A 16,096-nucleotide genomic window follows, 5' to 3' on the forward strand; every position below is an offset into this window, starting at 1 on the left:
ACAAATGAAATTATCAAACCAATATATTCTACAAAAATGCGAAGTTTAGCAGAATGAACAAAATCTTAGAACATCTTGAATTGTTTCGACGATTACAGAAAAAGTTGTGGACAAAAAACTCATTTTGAGGGGTGTTTTCCTTTCATTTAGTACTCGGTTGGATACAACTGGAAACAGTTGAACTCTTATAAGTAATGCAGTTCTTTTGACAAACTTTCAAATGCATACAGTCTGGTTTGCTACTATCTGCAACCTTTGGAGAAATATGGACTCAAAACATGGCTATTTTCAGCAAAAAACTAGCAATATCTTTAGAACAAATGAATGAATATTCTACGAAAATGCGAGGTTTAGCAGAATGAACGAAATCTTAGAACATCTTGAACTGTTTCGACAATTACAGAAAAAGTTATGGACAAAATACTAATTTTGAGGACTGTTCCTCGTAAAACTCTATTTCGTCATATCAGACGTACAGATAGAAGATTACAGTGTCCAGCAATTCTTTTTCTTATAGATTTTCCTACAACTTTGCTGAAAAAAGCAATCGGGTATTTTGAAAATTAGAAAAAAATAATTTTTTTATCTAACTACTAGGGGGATTGATCAAAAAACCGAAAACGCCAAAAGAAAAACCTTAAATAAACTTGCTGAAGACACTGGGTACATAAAATCAATATTTCACAGTCAAATCTAAAACGATCACGATTTTTCGAGTTTAGACCACTGTGCGTTGTGAGCTTTCAGGAGAGAGAAACCACTTTTGGAGACACTCTTCCAAATTCATCTATCCATCCTTGGTGCTTGAGGTAACGAAAAATGTACTATACTTATATAACTTTTTGGTGAATTTGGACTTCTATGTTCGGAGGTTCTCTGGAACATCAAACTTATCCTTGGCAGTGAGATACAGTGGGTTCCCTAGAATCTGTTTAAGGTCTGCCTTAACAAAAGATTCGTGGTCAATTACACATCTTTTGGTCGTAAATCTTCCGGGCACGGCTTTTTGGAACCTTCTTCTGCTTCTCGTTACGGTCTAGAGCCTTTTGAACTTGAAACGTACGTATTCCAACTCAAGTTCTGGCATCCTGCATCTTGCTTCAACTACGCGCTTGTGATCTTTGTCACTCTCCAGATTTTTTTTGCGGATCTTGGTTTTCAATCGGCAGTCAAACGTTCTTCGAACCGTTATATGATAGGTACCAGAAATTGCGAAGGCGCTGTTTATTCTACAACATCTTGCTGGCTATTGCTATCTCCACTCAAAATTCCAATCAGTTTTATCCAACGGATCAAATGTTAAAGCAATTTGAGTATATGCGGAATTTTAGCTGCCTTCAAGAATACGGGTGATTGTGTCTGGACAATTTCTCCTCGATGTAAAACAAATAACCAAAAATACATCGTGAATGCTTATTTTTGAATAAATTCCCTTCAGCAAGACAAAGCATGGGGTCCAACAATTTTTTTTCTAATTCTGAAATTCATCCCAGGTTGGTCTAGTCCGAAAAACGTCTCGATATGTACGAACCGTGTCGTGTGTGATATGTTAAGAATATTGACTATACAACATTGGTCAATATGTATATGATTAAGTTTGATTTGGTAATTATCATGAGAACGACAACGCTTCAGAAAATTTTAATCGAGTCTTCACGTTTATTCACGGTCATTCAAGTTTGAATCATGGACAACTGACAAACTGTTTACAATGTCCTCCAGTTTACGTGTAGGCAGTGATATCGTTTAAATCATATAAGCAACAGAGTCACTCTGATCTAAATCACATATATAATATGCAAATAAAAAAAACTGAGATACTCACATTAAAGCACTTTGAATTGTTTGTTAAGGTACGCTTAAGGAATGCCATGACTTTTCGTTTCTTCGAGTATTGTTTCACTGAGCGAGAGCATGATTGTTAAATCACGTTCCCGTTCCGATGTACGGTTCAATATCACCGATATCCACCAATCTGCTACCGTCGATATCTTCTCCACACATCGGACACTGGTTGTCGGTTGATTCTAAAATGCTACATAATCCAAGTTTTCAATTAACCACTCACATCAACAATATTCTATAATGAAACTTACTTGATGAATTCCACCTTCAATGCTGGAAAGTCACACTCTGGACAGGCAACCACGTCATCTTTGACAATATGCTGGCCCTGCAGATATAAAAGACATAAAAAATTTGAAACCCACCATGCTTTCGTTCAACTAACCGTGGCAATGCAAATAGGCAAAGTTGTTTTGCACTGGCTGCATATGAAATCCATGCTCGGCAAGCTGGCATCACATACTGGACAGGGGCCGGTATCGTAGCCACCCTCGTCCTCCAGTTGTCCGCGGGGAGCCTTGCGTACAATTGATTCTATCTTTTTGGCATATTTTGCATCTATTTGATTACGGAATTCAGATCGCATCAACATAACCGCATACTCGAATGCCGATTTCCGTAATCCGGTTCGATGACACTCGATCACTGTGGATGTTAGAATCGGAACAACGTCTGAAAATACATTTTGTTTTGAAGCAAAAAATGATCTTATTTTGACTGTGCAATCTTACGTGATGGAAACTGGGAAATATTCTTGGAAACTTCAAGGAGCAATTTCGCTGCAAGCAGATGATTTCCCCGTTTGACATGTGTCCTAACCAGCGTGTACCGGTGGAGCAGAGTGAGAGAAGCCTTCATATCCGACGCTATTGTAAGATTGTTCCGTTTGAGCTCCTGATACATCGAAAACAGTAAATCGTGAGCACTGCGATAGTTGCCAGAAATCTGTTCCTGGTTGGCGATAATCATTGCCGCTTTGGCTGCCTCCTTGAATTGCCTTTTAGCCATATAGAGCCTGAAAAGCAGTTTAGGATCTTTCGGAACGCCATCGACTTCCCCGAGTAGATACTCTATGAGCTGGTTAGACAGTTTTTCATCGTTTGCCGAAGCGACACAATCGATGGCAAGCGAGAGAGCGATACCTTCCTCGTTGCTGAAGGAAGCTGCCTTCAGCAAATGTTTTAAAGCTTTTGCGTACTCTTTTCCTAGGAAAAAGTACTTTCCAGCCAACAGTGTGTATTTTTCGTTTTCAAAATACGTGGCTAGCAATAAGTAATCACTTGGTTTTGCGTTAGAGCTTTGCTCCAAGACTTCTCCGTAATATCGAATTTTATTCTGCTTCTGAGCGATTGCAAATGCGTCGGCTACCGAACCGCATAGCAAAAGAAACTGAATCGCAGATTCGTAATCACCATGTTGCTCGAAGTATTTTGAAAGCAATTTAGATCCTTCGACTGACCGAGTTTCAAGTAGAATTTCGGAAGCACTATGAGGGTCTGAGAGATGTTCGAGGTATATTCTTACGACACTGTCTAAATCGCCCGCCACCTGGTAACTGTTGATAGCTTCGGCATAACTTCCCTCCGCTTCCTTCGCTTTGGCATAGGCAGCATGTAACTTAAGGCTGGTCACATGCGGTAGAATTCGGTCTACCTTTTTCCACAGTTTCAGCTGAATGTAAAGCTCGCAACATTTGTCCCAGCTTTCTGCGCGTTCAAGCAGGGTTGCAGCTTCGTTTAAGTTTCTAGCGGCAATTAGTGCTTCGCCACAATCAGCGTAAAGCTGCTTGTCGTCAAGCCCCAGTGCCACCTGGACTCCACGTCGATAGTCGCCGCATTTTATACTTGTACGAGAGATTCCTGCTTTGCATAGAGCAACGTGCTGGTTAAGCTGTTCTTGTTCAACCATCCCACTCGGTGTTTTCGGCATGATGTCACTTTTGAGACCACGTTCGTAGTTCTTGAGAGCTTCCGCTTGATTGCCTCTGTAACATTGTATATTGTGATAAAACGTAATTTTAATGTAAATAACTAACCACTTACGTAAATTCCAGCTGTTGAGCATACTCTCGGGCTAAAAATGGAAGCTGCTCGGGGGCAAGCGATCCAGCTAGAGCCATGGCCTGTTCCCATTGTAACAAATCTCGACAAAGCTCCAGCGCTTCTTGCGGGTTACCACTCTTCGTAAAAAGCGTCTTTGCTTCGTCTACTTTATCTAGCAACAACGCGCAGAAACCAGCCAACGTATTGAGATCCTCTATTTGTACTATGTCTTCCAGCGCGTAAACCATCGCAACGTCCCCAATTTGACGGTACACTTTAATAGCTGAAGGTACAAATTTTGTAATGGTAATAGTAAGTAGATAGAACATAACATGCCCAACGTTACCGAAAGTAATATTTAAATCAGCTATCGCCGATCGTCCCAGCCGTCTCCATTCGTCCAAATCGCCCAAGAGATTGCACAGTTCCCAAGCTTCGTTGTACTTTCTCATAGTCGTTACAGATTGCAGCTGCTCTTTAGCATCCCTGCCGGGTTTATTTGCGTGAGTGTCCAATACAATGGTGCTTAATCTTCCTCCGCTGCCATGTAAACATAATTCTCCGTCGTACAGCATCAATGGAATCTGCTCGCTGATTAAGCTGGTCGTACCAACCTTCTCCACTTTCTTGCCATAGATTGAGGCTCGTACAAAAGCATATGTTATACAGCTATTCCGATCGAACGCAACAAACACGGCAGGGTGAGAGTAGTCCCACATCACACCTACCACGTGCTTTGGGAGGTCTGGAATGCGAATCGTTTCTTCGGTAGCTGATATGTACACAAATCCGTGGCTGTGGTCATCAATCAGCACAATGCGTGTTCCGTCCAAGTCACAATACAAAGCTTTTATGCCGACCTGATGCCGGAACTGAGTCACCGTGGACCAGCGCTCCAGTGAGAAATGGATAACATTGCCCAGCTGTTGTAAGGGGAGATTGTGGATTGTATAACAATTCCTCGAAAACTATTCCCCAGAAAATAAAACGCCGAAGCTTTTTCCCCAGAAAACAAAATCCCAGAATGTACCAATCACCAGAAAACTGCTACCCATAAAGTACTAATCCCCAGAAAGTTATTATCCGGAATGAACCAATGCCCAGAAAACAATCTACCAGAAAATACCGTTTTCCAGAAAACTGTTATCCTAAAACGAAGAAATATGCATTATTTTTCAACATGGAAAATCTGTTAAAATTGAGTTTTTGTATATCTGAAATGTATAACGATTCTGTCATTTGAATCAACTTATTGTCAACTAATACATTTGTTCTTTCATGGAGTAAATAAGTAAGCGCTTGACACCAGGCCATAGTCATAAAATCAGAGAACTTTCAGTAATCGTTTTTGGCTGAATGAACATCACAAGTCGACCACAAAAACACAGTAGCGAATTGATTTCTGAGGCTCCTTGACCAAAAATCTAAAATACCCCTTCTCACCTGAATTCGGTTAATCTAGTTCACATGGGGGGCAGCCCCCCCGCAGAAATTACCTCTGTAGAGGTTCGTTCGTTTTCCTGGGTCGATGCAACATCCACTAGTATATATTAAACGAGCGAAAGGGAACCCGGTTACAATTCCGGAACCTGTTAAGTATACGTTTGCATTGGCGTGCACACCGGAAACGGTAGCGCCTTTGTAATCATGGCAACATGAATCCTTTCCTTCGAGAAGCCAACAAGAGATATCGGAAGAGTTTTCTTTTCTGTTTAACAGTCATACTAGCCATGGAAGTCTTTCATAGAGAGATATGGTTGGACAGGCTAGTAGAGCATGGTAGTAGACCTTGAAAATCGAAGACTGGGGTACGCAAAGTCTCAACAGCTTGTACCGAATCCGCAGCAGGTCTCCAAGGTGTAGGGTCTCTAGTCGATAGATCAATGTGGGTAAGGGAAGTCGGGAAATTAGATCCGTAACTTCGGGATAAGGATTGGCTCTAAAGACTGTGATGACTCGGGCTACGGGGCTGCCGGGTCGCGGGTCTATCGAATTAAAACAAAGTGGCGAAATACCAATCGTTAATAGTTTTGTTTTGCAAGAACCTAAAGCTTGATATGTTGAAGCAAGGTTTCGCTAACGTTTTTAATTTAGCCTGTGTCTCTGGAAGGGTACTTACCCCACCTTTCCCCTTGATAAATCCGGAACAAATGTCCCCTACTGTCCCAAAAACTATGATAAATTTGTGATCCTTTGAAAAAGGTTCGATCAAATTCGGTTTAGGAATGGCAGGTAAAAGAATTTTCATATTTTCGGCTCTAGTACGCAAGTGTTAATCAAAAATGTCAAATAATTTAGAATGTTAACAATATAATAACTGAATAGGGTAAGGTGGGGCAAGATGGGTCAAATAAGCAAAATTTTCAATATCTCGTAACTGAAGTTACTTTTGGTCTACTTTTCAGATGATTATATTGATGTTATGCATATTTTATAAAATTACGCTAAAAAATAACAAAAATCAAGTGTTGGTTCGCTTTTACAGAATTCTTAGAAAAGGTTGTTTTTATTGCACTGTAAAAAAGGCGGGGCAAGATGTGTCATTTGGTGGGGTAAGATCGGTCACCCTCTCAAACAGAACAAAATTATGATTAAATCTCAACGAACTTTTTATGGATAGCAAGAAAAATGCCTTCTCTTCATAGATAACAAAAATATTGGGTCATCTCGTCCATATTATACCGCCGAAGGGATTAAATTTTCCTCGGCGATTACTTTTTGTAGCATTTTGAAGAACTTCCCTACTGTCGACTTATTGAAGCAATGAATGTTTTTTCAAAGCGACAACACCATTTGCGTCGAATCTAGCCTTTAAACTGAAATGTTGACAAAACTATACTGCCTTGTCTTGGGTGACCTATACTGCCCCAATCATTAATTTAGGCCACGATTGCAATATTCATGTTTATTTTACATTTATTTATGCTCAAAAGCATTTAGTACATCATGAGCAAAACTGCTTCTGCAATAAAGGTTTACTTCAAATTATATAGCGTACGACGTAAGAACACGTTTTTTTTCAAAAGTATAAATCGCCTAAGAAACTTAGCGAAAAAATATTTTATTTATTAGAAACAAGCAATATGCAATAGTCAAAAATACGATAAGCACCATGCAAAATTAGTGTCATCACAAAAAAAAACTTATTTCACGCTCAAAAACGGCACTGACCCATCTTGCCTCGTGACCCATCTTACCCTACTAATGTTTTTTTTCCGGTTACGGTGATGCTGGAGAATAGTTTTCTGGGCATTGGTGCATTCTGGGCAACGGTTTTCTGGTAACTAGTACTATCAGGGGTTTAGAGTTCTGGTAACTAGTATATTCTGGGATTTGGCATTCTGGAGAATGGTTCATTCTGGGGAAAATCCTTCGACACTTTATTTTCTGGGGAATGGTTGTCTAGGAAAAGTCGGACAACCGAGATTGTGCATTAAATTTTGTTTTTTCTTTCATGAAGTGTACTTACATCAGTAGCAAAGCAAAGGAAATCATTGGTCAGTGCTTGACAGGTGATAACTGATTCGGCCATCCCGCGGATTTCGTCTGGGAAAACCTTTGGTTCACGGTTCATGGTTGCCTCGTTGGTAGATTCAATCTGGTTGAAGAAGCGTACTTTTACTTACAATAGTCCAAGCGCATAATAGCAATAATCTTACCGGGTGTAGCATAATCTGTCCACCGCAGAGCACGGCACAGTACTCCGAACTCAGTGCTACACTCTTGATTTCCGACATATACTCCCGATCGCCCAGTAACAGTGGACTGTCATTCATCGTTCGACCTAAATCGTAGAACCATACGTGGTTGTTCATTCCGCAAGCCAAATGGTACGGTCCGATCGCCAGAAAAGATGGTTCAATCTCCAGTGCAATCATGGTCGGAGTGGATTTCACCTTATCCGGCGCGTAGTGATGTATCGCTACTTCTGCAAGGCTAGACAGTAACGCGATTCGTGGTGGAAATATTGCGCACAGTGAGTGAAGCTTGGTAACAAATACACAGATAGCGCCCTGCGAGGTGGTCACACCCAGCAGTTGCCCGTCGGAGCTCCATTCGATGTTCTTCATCGCTGCTTGGTCGTGAAGGGTCAATATTTTCACCGTTTCCTGAAGGTTAGACATCGAGTGTATTTTAACGCTGAAATTGTGAGGAGAATAACATCAATTCTCGAGTTTCCTTTTTAATGAAGCACTTACTTGTTATCACCACAGGATGCGATCAGTTCGAGCTCTTTGCACACTGCAATACTATTCAGCGAATCTCGATGGTTCTTCACCTGCCACAGTTCCTGGCCAACTTCCCTTGGGTGGGTGGAAATGGCCACTACGTGTCCAAGGCTAAATCCTAGCAAGACATAACCATCCCCGAACCATTTGTGTTGAAGCAATGAGCCGTATCGCTGTTGAAATCCAAGCTCAGTCGGTGAGTCCGGTTCTGGAAGATGGTACAGGAAAAGCGTTCGCTTTCCCAATATCATGCTGATTGTGTTCTCTCCCGGCACTCTTTCGTCGGTTTTCATCTCGGCGAAGTGCATATCACTGGGATGATCCCTCAGCTGGACCGATCGTAGAGTGTCGCCTTCTTCGTTGCTCAGGGACAGACTTTTATCTTCGCTCCCCAAAGCTAGAATATTTTCCGTGGACCATGCACCGCATGAAATTCGTTTGGTATGCTTTCCTAATATTGGTATTCGTTTCGTTGTCGAATGGTTGTAGATTGAGAGGTTGCCTCGGGTGGTGGCCACAGCCAGCAGGTTACCACGTTTTGACCACACGATGCAACTAGGTGGATCCCTTACGCCAATATCAACGCTTTGCTTTTTCTGCGAATTTGAATCCCAGACGATTAGCTGTGAAGAATTTTGGGTAATAATCGCCAACACGTCACCGTCCCTATCCCAGGCAAATCCTGCGCATAAGCTGTAAAATAGACGAACTCTGGCATTGGAACAATCGATGGATCAATAAATTCTTACCTTTGCAGTGCGATTCGCTCTATCAGTTGACCTTGTCTATTAAAAACTGCTACCGTTCCATCACTTCCGGTTGTGGCCATAAGCTGGGCCGAACCACCAGTTTGCCACAAAAAGTACACATCGCCCTGGCCATGCGGATCCTCGTGTCGATAGAGAACCTACGGTAAAACATAGGAACAAAGTAACAGTGAGTTGGCTCTAACGGAAACCTGCAATTACCTTTTCGCTACTCATTATCTTTGTTCAAAGGTACAGTTGCGTACCACACAAATTGCATGGGTTGAATCAGAAGATCACCATTTTTATCGTATTTAGACCGAAATAAATCTGAACTTTTAGCGAAGACTGCGAAAAATCTTTGTTTACTGCTTTTCACCGCGGTGCGTTGCCATGGGAGCTAAGTTTGTCTCCGTGATTTGACGTTCTGTGGTCGCGACGCAAGTTGTTCACTCTCTCTTTTTTTTTACTCAGCGGCAGAATGAAAAAAAAAAAAACAATCAACAGGTGAACGCTAATGTACCGTAATGCAGGTGAGGTATAAGCAAAACAAAAATAATTGGAGCGCGTTCGCCTGAAAATGTCGGACTGATGGCCACACTGCTGTCAAAATATTTTACCATGCGCTGAGCTGACGCCTGACTGTTTGAGTCAGACAACACAACACTTTTCGGCAGCAGACCGTTCGCGTGTTTGCTAGTTGTTAATTCCGCGATCGTTCCTGGAGAAACGAATTTTTCCACAGTAGCAATAATCGGTACATAATCAAGAATAAAGTTAATCCCTATAAATTAGTGCGTTTCGATTGCGCTTTCAACGTTCCTTCAAGTGGTGAAAATGTCCGATCCGGTTGAGAATGGTGCCGAAGCTCCGGTGAAAACCGAGAAACAGCTCAAAAAGGAAGCGGAAAAAGCTGCCAAGTTGGCAAAGCTGCAGGAAAAGTTAAACAAGAAACAAGCCCAAGAACAACAGGCCGCGGCCAAACCGAAAGCGGAGGTAGGTTTTGTTTTTTTTTTTTTTCGACCAAAACTGGATGATGAAAAATTGCATCAGAATGTGATATCGATCAGCTCTCCATTGCGTAGCCTTGCGTCATGCGTATCTTATCATACCATTGTGAATATCTCGCAAGGTTATGAAATGGGCAGCTCAAATGAAAAGTGAAAGCAAATCGCAAGACTATATTTTTCTCTTACATTATGTTTTCTCGTAATTATTAGAAAAAAGTAAAGGAAAGCAAAGAGGCTATCGTCTACAGTGGCAACAGCAAGGAAGGTGAAAAGAAAGACCTATCTGGGCCGTTTCCCGATGCCTACAGTCCGCAGTATGTAGAAGCCGCCTGGTACAGCTGGTGGGAGAAGGAGGGTTTCTTCAAGCCGGAATATGGGGTAAGTTGTGGTTGTGATATTCTATATAATCGTTAACCAACCGTTTATTTCTGTCTTCCTCAGCAAAAGCAAAACAGCGACCGCTTCGTGATGGTAATTCCTCCGCCCAATGTTACCGGTTCGCTACATCTGGGTCACGCGCTGACGAACGCAATCGAGGATGCGATCACTCGTTGGCACCGGATGAAGGGACGTGCCGCCCTGTGGGTTCCGGGAACTGACCACGCTGGTATTGCCACCCAGGTCGTGGTGGAGAAGAAGCTCTGGCGTGAGCAGAAGCTCACCAGACATGATCTGGGTCGAGAGAAGTTTATCGAGAAAATTTGGCAGTGGCGTAACGAGAAGGGTGACCGCATTTATCACCAGTTGCGAATGCTTGGGTCGTCTTACGATTGGGACCGGGCCTGTTTTACGATGGACCCCAAACTGTGTAAAGCCGTAACGGAAGCTTTCGTGCGGATGCATGAGCAGGGACTGATTTATCGGAGCAGTCGGCTTGTCAACTGGTCCTGCACGCTGCGCTCGGCTATTTCAGATATCGAAGTAGATAAAGTCGAGATTCCGGGCCGTACCATGCTGTCGATTCCGGGATACAGCGAGAAGGTCGAGTTTGGCGTGTTGGTATCGTTCGCCTACAAAGTGGAGGACAGTGATGAAGAAATCATTGTCGCAACTACTCGCGTGGAAACGATGCTTGGTGATACGGCCGTTGCTGTCCATCCGAAGGACGATCGCTATAAGCACTTGCATGGCAAATTTGTGCAGCATCCATTCTGCAGCCGGCGGTTACCGATCGTTTGCGATGAGTTTGTTGAAATGGGCTTCGGAACGGGTGCGGTGAAAATTACTCCCTCCCACGATCCGAACGATTACGAAGTGGGAAAACGTCACAATCTTCCGTTCATCACGATTTTCTCCGACAATGGTTTTGTTGTGGGTGATTATGGCGAGTTTACTGGAATGAAACGATTCGACGCTAGGAAGGCTGTCTTGGCTGCTCTTCAGGCGAAGGGATTGTACAAGGAAACGGTTGATAATCCAATGGTTGTTCCAGTCTGCTCCCGTTCGAAGGATATTGTGGAGCCGCTAATTAAGCCACAGTGGTACGTGAAGTGTGACGATATGGCGAAGAATGCCACGGAAGCAGTCCGTTCAGGGGAGCTGAAAATAATTCCTGAAGTGCACACAAAAATCTGGTACCACTGGATGGATGGGATCCGCGATTGGTGCGTTTCTCGACAACTCTGGTGGGGACATCGTATTCCTGCATATCAAGTTTCATTTAAAGATCCTAGTGAAAAGCCAAGCGAGCTGGGTGAGGAAAGTTTATGGTTTGTTGGTCGCAGTGAAGAGGAAGCTCTTGACAAGGCGGCTAAAGAGTTAAAGGTAGCTAAAGAAGCGTTGATTCTAAAGCAAGACGACGACGTGCTGGACACTTGGTTCAGTTCGGGACTGTTTCCGTTCTCAGTTTTCGGTTGGCCAGATAATACTGACGATTTGAAGTTATATTATCCTACGTCGCTTCTTGAAACTGGACACGATATCCTCTTCTTCTGGGTAGCCCGAATGGTATTCTTTGGACAGACTTTACTAGGCAAACTGCCCTTCAAAGAGATTTTCCTGCATCCCATGGTTCGCGATGCACATGGACGAAAAATGTCCAAATCGTTGGGTAATGTCATCGATCCGCTTGACGTTATTACGGGCATTTCGCTGGAAGGCTTGCACAAGCAGCTGTACGACTCCAATTTAGATCCGCGAGAAATCGAACGCGCCAAGGCGGGCCAGAAGCAAGACTATCCGAACGGTATTCCCGAGTGTGGCACAGACGCGATGCGTTTCGCACTGTGCGCCTATATGACCCAGGCCAGGGATATCAATCTGGACATCCTGCGTGTTCAAGGGTATAGGTTTTTCTGCAACAAGCTGTGGAACGCGACCAAGTTTGCTCTGATGTACTTTACTGGGGATGAAAAATACGATGTTATACAGGAATTGGTAAGTTGCAACATTTCTTTGTAAAAATGTTTTATAATTAATCCTGATTTAATTTTAGACTGGTTCGAAAACCGCCATCGATCGCTGGATTCTATCGCGACTCTCCAACTGTATCGATGTGTCGAACAAGGGCTTTGAAAAGTACGAATTTGCTCACACCACCAATGCATGCTATAACTTCTGGCTGTACGACTTGTGCGACATCTATCTGGAGTGTTTGAAACCCGTTTTCCAGTCCGGCACAGAGGAGGCGAAGAGTACCGCCAGGAAAACCCTGTACACGTGCTTGAACCTTGGCTTGAAGCTGCTCTCACCTTTTATGCCGTTCATCACGGAGGAACTTTATCAACGATTGCCGCGTGCTGATTTCGATCAGGTTGCTAGCATCTGTGTGGCACCCTATCCGGAGTTGACCGTGTGCAACTGGCAGGATGAAGCGTTGGAAAAAGACTTTGAGTTTGTGCAGCGTGCAGCTAAAGTTATTCGATCCGCTCGCAGTGACTACAATCTACCCAACAAAACTAAGACGGAAGCGTACATCGTTTGCAGTGAAGAAGCGGTGAAAGCCACCCTGACACTGTTCGCCTCTGATCTGGCTACGATGTGCTACTCCCAGATTCATTTGGAAGACGGTGAGCCTCCAGCTGGCTGTGCAATACTGACCGTTTCCGGTACCTGCGTTGTGCATCTGCTACTGAAGGGTTTGATAGAAGTCGAGAAAGAAATCGTTAAGCTTGATAAGAAGCGTGAAACGTTATCTGCTACCGTTGAGAAGCTAGAGCAGGCACAGGGAGCGCCAGATTACTGCACCAAGGTTCCAGAGGATGTCAGGAATAACAACCAGGAGAAGTTAGACCAAACGAAGGTCGAAATCGAACGTATCATTGCGGCAATGGAAACACTAAAAACAATGTAATCTGCTAAATAATCCTATTCAAAACCGAAACATTTCAGAATTTGAGCATTTTATCTGTATTACCATCAGTTTTCTGGCGGTACGTAGTGAAACCGAAAGTTTACCGTAAGCTGCGAAATATAGTTAATTTATTGCCTCTATTCAAACGAAAGTGCTACACAGTTACACACAGTGTTATGACTAATGACGATTAGAGAATATACGCGAAACAAGCAAATGCAAGCAAAATTTTAAGCGTGAAGCCTACAAAAGACGTTTGATTACTTCTGTTCGATACATTCTTCAGCATTTTCCACCGCATCCTCTTTCGCTTCTTGGGCATCCGAAAGTCGCTTGTTAGCTGCTGCTGCATCAGTTTCCGCTACCTGCTCGGCCCCACTTGAAGTTGATTCATTCTCCTGACATTCGCAGCCACTTTCCACCTTCTCCGTGTCTTGGTGGCATTCTTCCACACTGGCTGTGATTTCTTGTGCTTCGTCCGTCTGATCGCCAATGATAATTTCCTCGGGATCGGGAGCACGGGGCAGAAACTCTTCCTCTGGATAGATGTCTTGGAAGATCTGTTTCGCACGTCCTATACTCTCGTCGTAGTCCAGCTCGTGAAGGGGACCACAAGCAAGATGAATGCCTTGGGGAGTAGAGCAAGTGTCAGTCTGCCGACAGGCCAAGCACGCGGGTAAGTTGAAATATAGTTCGTAAAGAATAGTGGAAATGTCGTTTTCGATGTCATTTTCAAAAACTTCCGCTTCGGCTGAGGTAAGCTGTAAAGTCGGTGCGTTTGGTTTGAGGATTTGTGTCACATATGGTTCTAAGTCCGTGCGCGGATCTCCAGTGAGTGATCGAGCCGTAACATGAATTAGATCTGAAAAGTAAAATCAACATGATGAATTAAGAAACAATTTCCTCTCCTGCTATGGTACTAACAGATGTCCTTTGGACAAGTGCCACTGAAATGTGCTAGTTGGATAATGGTAGCACCATCCTCATGCCCCTCCACTGGTGGAAGCTTCAAGAGCGAGGCTCCACCACCACCCGTATTCTGAGAGGCTCCGCCTAGTGGAATGTTAGTAAGGAAAATAGCGCGAGCCATTCTACCGCAGTATTTTTGATGTGGGCTTTTCGTATCTGACGCATTTTTGCCAGCAAACACTTCTTCCCGAACATACCCTTGCCCAATGACTAGATTTGTTGCTTGAATGGTTTTTCCGCCACAAGTAATATTTTTGAAGCGCAGCTCACCCCCCTCCGCTGGCCGTTCCAAATTAATGCCATCGATTTTCCTATTTAAGCAATAAATTCCTCCAAAAACGGCACAAAGTCGGCAGAAACACTGTGGAATTTCTCCGCAGCCGTACATGGGAAACAGAAAGGGACTGTTCCCATAACGTCCCAGACTGAGTAGAAACTTTCGGACTCCTTCCAGCCCAGCACGGCAGCTGGTAGTATCATTGCCCATAGCAATTGTATACAGCAGATAATGAATCAAGTTCGGTGTCAACTTGTGTCCCTTCAAATACTCCAGAAAGGTTTTTCCCTCTATGTCTTCCGTTTTATGATCTCCGCCCTCAACCTCATAACTAGCGCAGCTCTGCAGAAACTTCATCAGAAGACGCTTCTCCACCACGTTAACATCGCGACTGGTGAACACATCCGAACGAGAACACGGCACCGTCATAATCCGGCCGTTCCAAATCGTCGCCACACGATCAACAGCACGGAATTCTGCATACCGACAGATGTTGGATGATATGAGCAACTCAACCATGGCTCCTCGTGCGTACAGCAGCTTTGGAACCAAATCGATGTTAAATCGCCTAAATTCTTTCATAATGCTTTCCTTATTCCACCCACCGAGGCCTCCTCGTTCCTCAAAGTTGAACCATCCTTCGCTAACATTTTCAATGAACGTGGCTTTCACCATTGGAATAAATTTTTCGTCAGCTTTTTGTTCCACTTTTTCATCGGGGCCGCAGCTCGCAGCCGCGCTGCAGCCCTGCGCATACTGCCGAAGGCTTTCAAAGTTGAACGACGCCCAAAAGCCTCCGTAGTACTCGTTACCATCCAGATGCAGGACAGTTTTTCCAATGCGGCTAGCAGCGGCCGCCACTATCGACTCCGAGAGACCTTACAAGTGATAAGACAACACTTTTTGTTATCTCCATCGAAACGGAAGCAAAACTTTTCGACCTACCTGTCCCGATCACTATAAGATCAAACTCATTCGGAAGGTCGTCTTCCATTATTTCAAAATTTTAAATTCACCAGTATTTTAAGGCAAAAACGACATGGAAAACTATCGTCAATATGCACGAAAATGAGTAATATTTTCTGTTCCGAATTTTCACTCGACTTTCACGCTCGTCAGAAACTGTCAAACCTTTTTTGCGTGATTATTATTTACGATTACGAATGCTCTGCGAACGCAGCCCGTTTTAGGACCAACCTTATCGATGTAAAATATGGAAATCATGAAATTTTCATAGTTTGTACCTACACGCTCATTTAATTTAACTCTAAACTGAGTTAAATATCACTCTGTTTCGTTAAAAGTGGACGTACTTAAATAGAGTATTTGTGCTATTACTCACTTTTGGGTAACATATCTATCTGTCAGAAACTGAGCAAATTTTACTCTGTTGCTATTAATCACAAATCAACGAAACTGAGTGAAAGTTACCCACTTTTGTAATTCAAATATTTTCCAAGGAATTATTTCAGATATCAATTGAAATGAAAATCAACCAATAAAACGTAAATCATCAATTGTTAATTCATAAATGATAAAAAGTAGTCCAATGAACATAGTTCAAACAACTTCAACATCTTGTGCCTTGGCGGCGTCTTTTAAAACAGCAGCGATACGGTTGACAGTTGCTCGGGAACTGTTGTTTAATCTTTTTGATAAGGTACTTTACATGAAGTCCGTAATCAT

At 43.2% G+C, this 16,096-nt stretch overlaps 3 protein-coding genes across 3 annotated transcripts; 1 reads left to right on the top strand and 2 right to left on the bottom strand.

The window, feature by feature from the left end:
* Positions 1-1,772: 1,772 nt before the first annotated feature.
* LOC129721600 (WD repeat-containing protein 19) lies at positions 1,773-9,450 on the bottom strand. Its single transcript, XM_055674355.1, has 11 exons — positions 9,085-9,450; positions 8,866-9,023; positions 8,087-8,809; positions 7,547-8,027; positions 7,357-7,485; positions 4,234-4,810; positions 3,888-4,170; positions 2,577-3,829; positions 2,231-2,517; positions 2,097-2,173; positions 1,773-2,035 (listed from the first exon to the last, which is right to left on the bottom strand). The coding sequence occupies exons 1-11, from the start codon at positions 9,097-9,099 to the stop codon at positions 1,927-1,929; spliced, it is 4,092 nt and encodes a 1,363-aa protein (XP_055530330.1). The 5' UTR covers positions 9,100-9,450; the 3' UTR covers positions 1,773-1,926.
* A 47-nt stretch (positions 9,451-9,497) lies between these two features.
* On the top strand, positions 9,498-13,415 carry LOC129721601 (valine--tRNA ligase). The gene is made up of 4 exons (XM_055674356.1): positions 9,498-9,858; positions 10,083-10,250; positions 10,314-12,248; positions 12,307-13,415. The coding sequence occupies exons 1-4, from the start codon at positions 9,700-9,702 to the stop codon at positions 13,162-13,164; spliced, it is 3,120 nt and encodes a 1,039-aa protein (XP_055530331.1). The 5' UTR covers positions 9,498-9,699; the 3' UTR covers positions 13,165-13,415.
* LOC129721602 (rab proteins geranylgeranyltransferase component A) lies at positions 13,271-15,554 on the bottom strand. The gene is made up of 3 exons (XM_055674358.1): positions 15,356-15,554; positions 14,089-15,288; positions 13,271-14,026 (listed from the first exon to the last, which is right to left on the bottom strand). The coding sequence occupies exons 1-3, from the start codon at positions 15,402-15,404 to the stop codon at positions 13,425-13,427; spliced, it is 1,851 nt and encodes a 616-aa protein (XP_055530333.1). The 5' UTR covers positions 15,405-15,554; the 3' UTR covers positions 13,271-13,424.
* Between the last annotated feature and the right edge of the window lie 542 nt (positions 15,555-16,096).

This window comes from Wyeomyia smithii, chromosome 2, assembly GCF_029784165.1.
Source record: "Wyeomyia smithii strain HCP4-BCI-WySm-NY-G18 chromosome 2, ASM2978416v1, whole genome shotgun sequence".
NCBI classification, from domain to species: Eukaryota; Metazoa; Arthropoda; class Insecta; order Diptera; family Culicidae; genus Wyeomyia; species Wyeomyia smithii.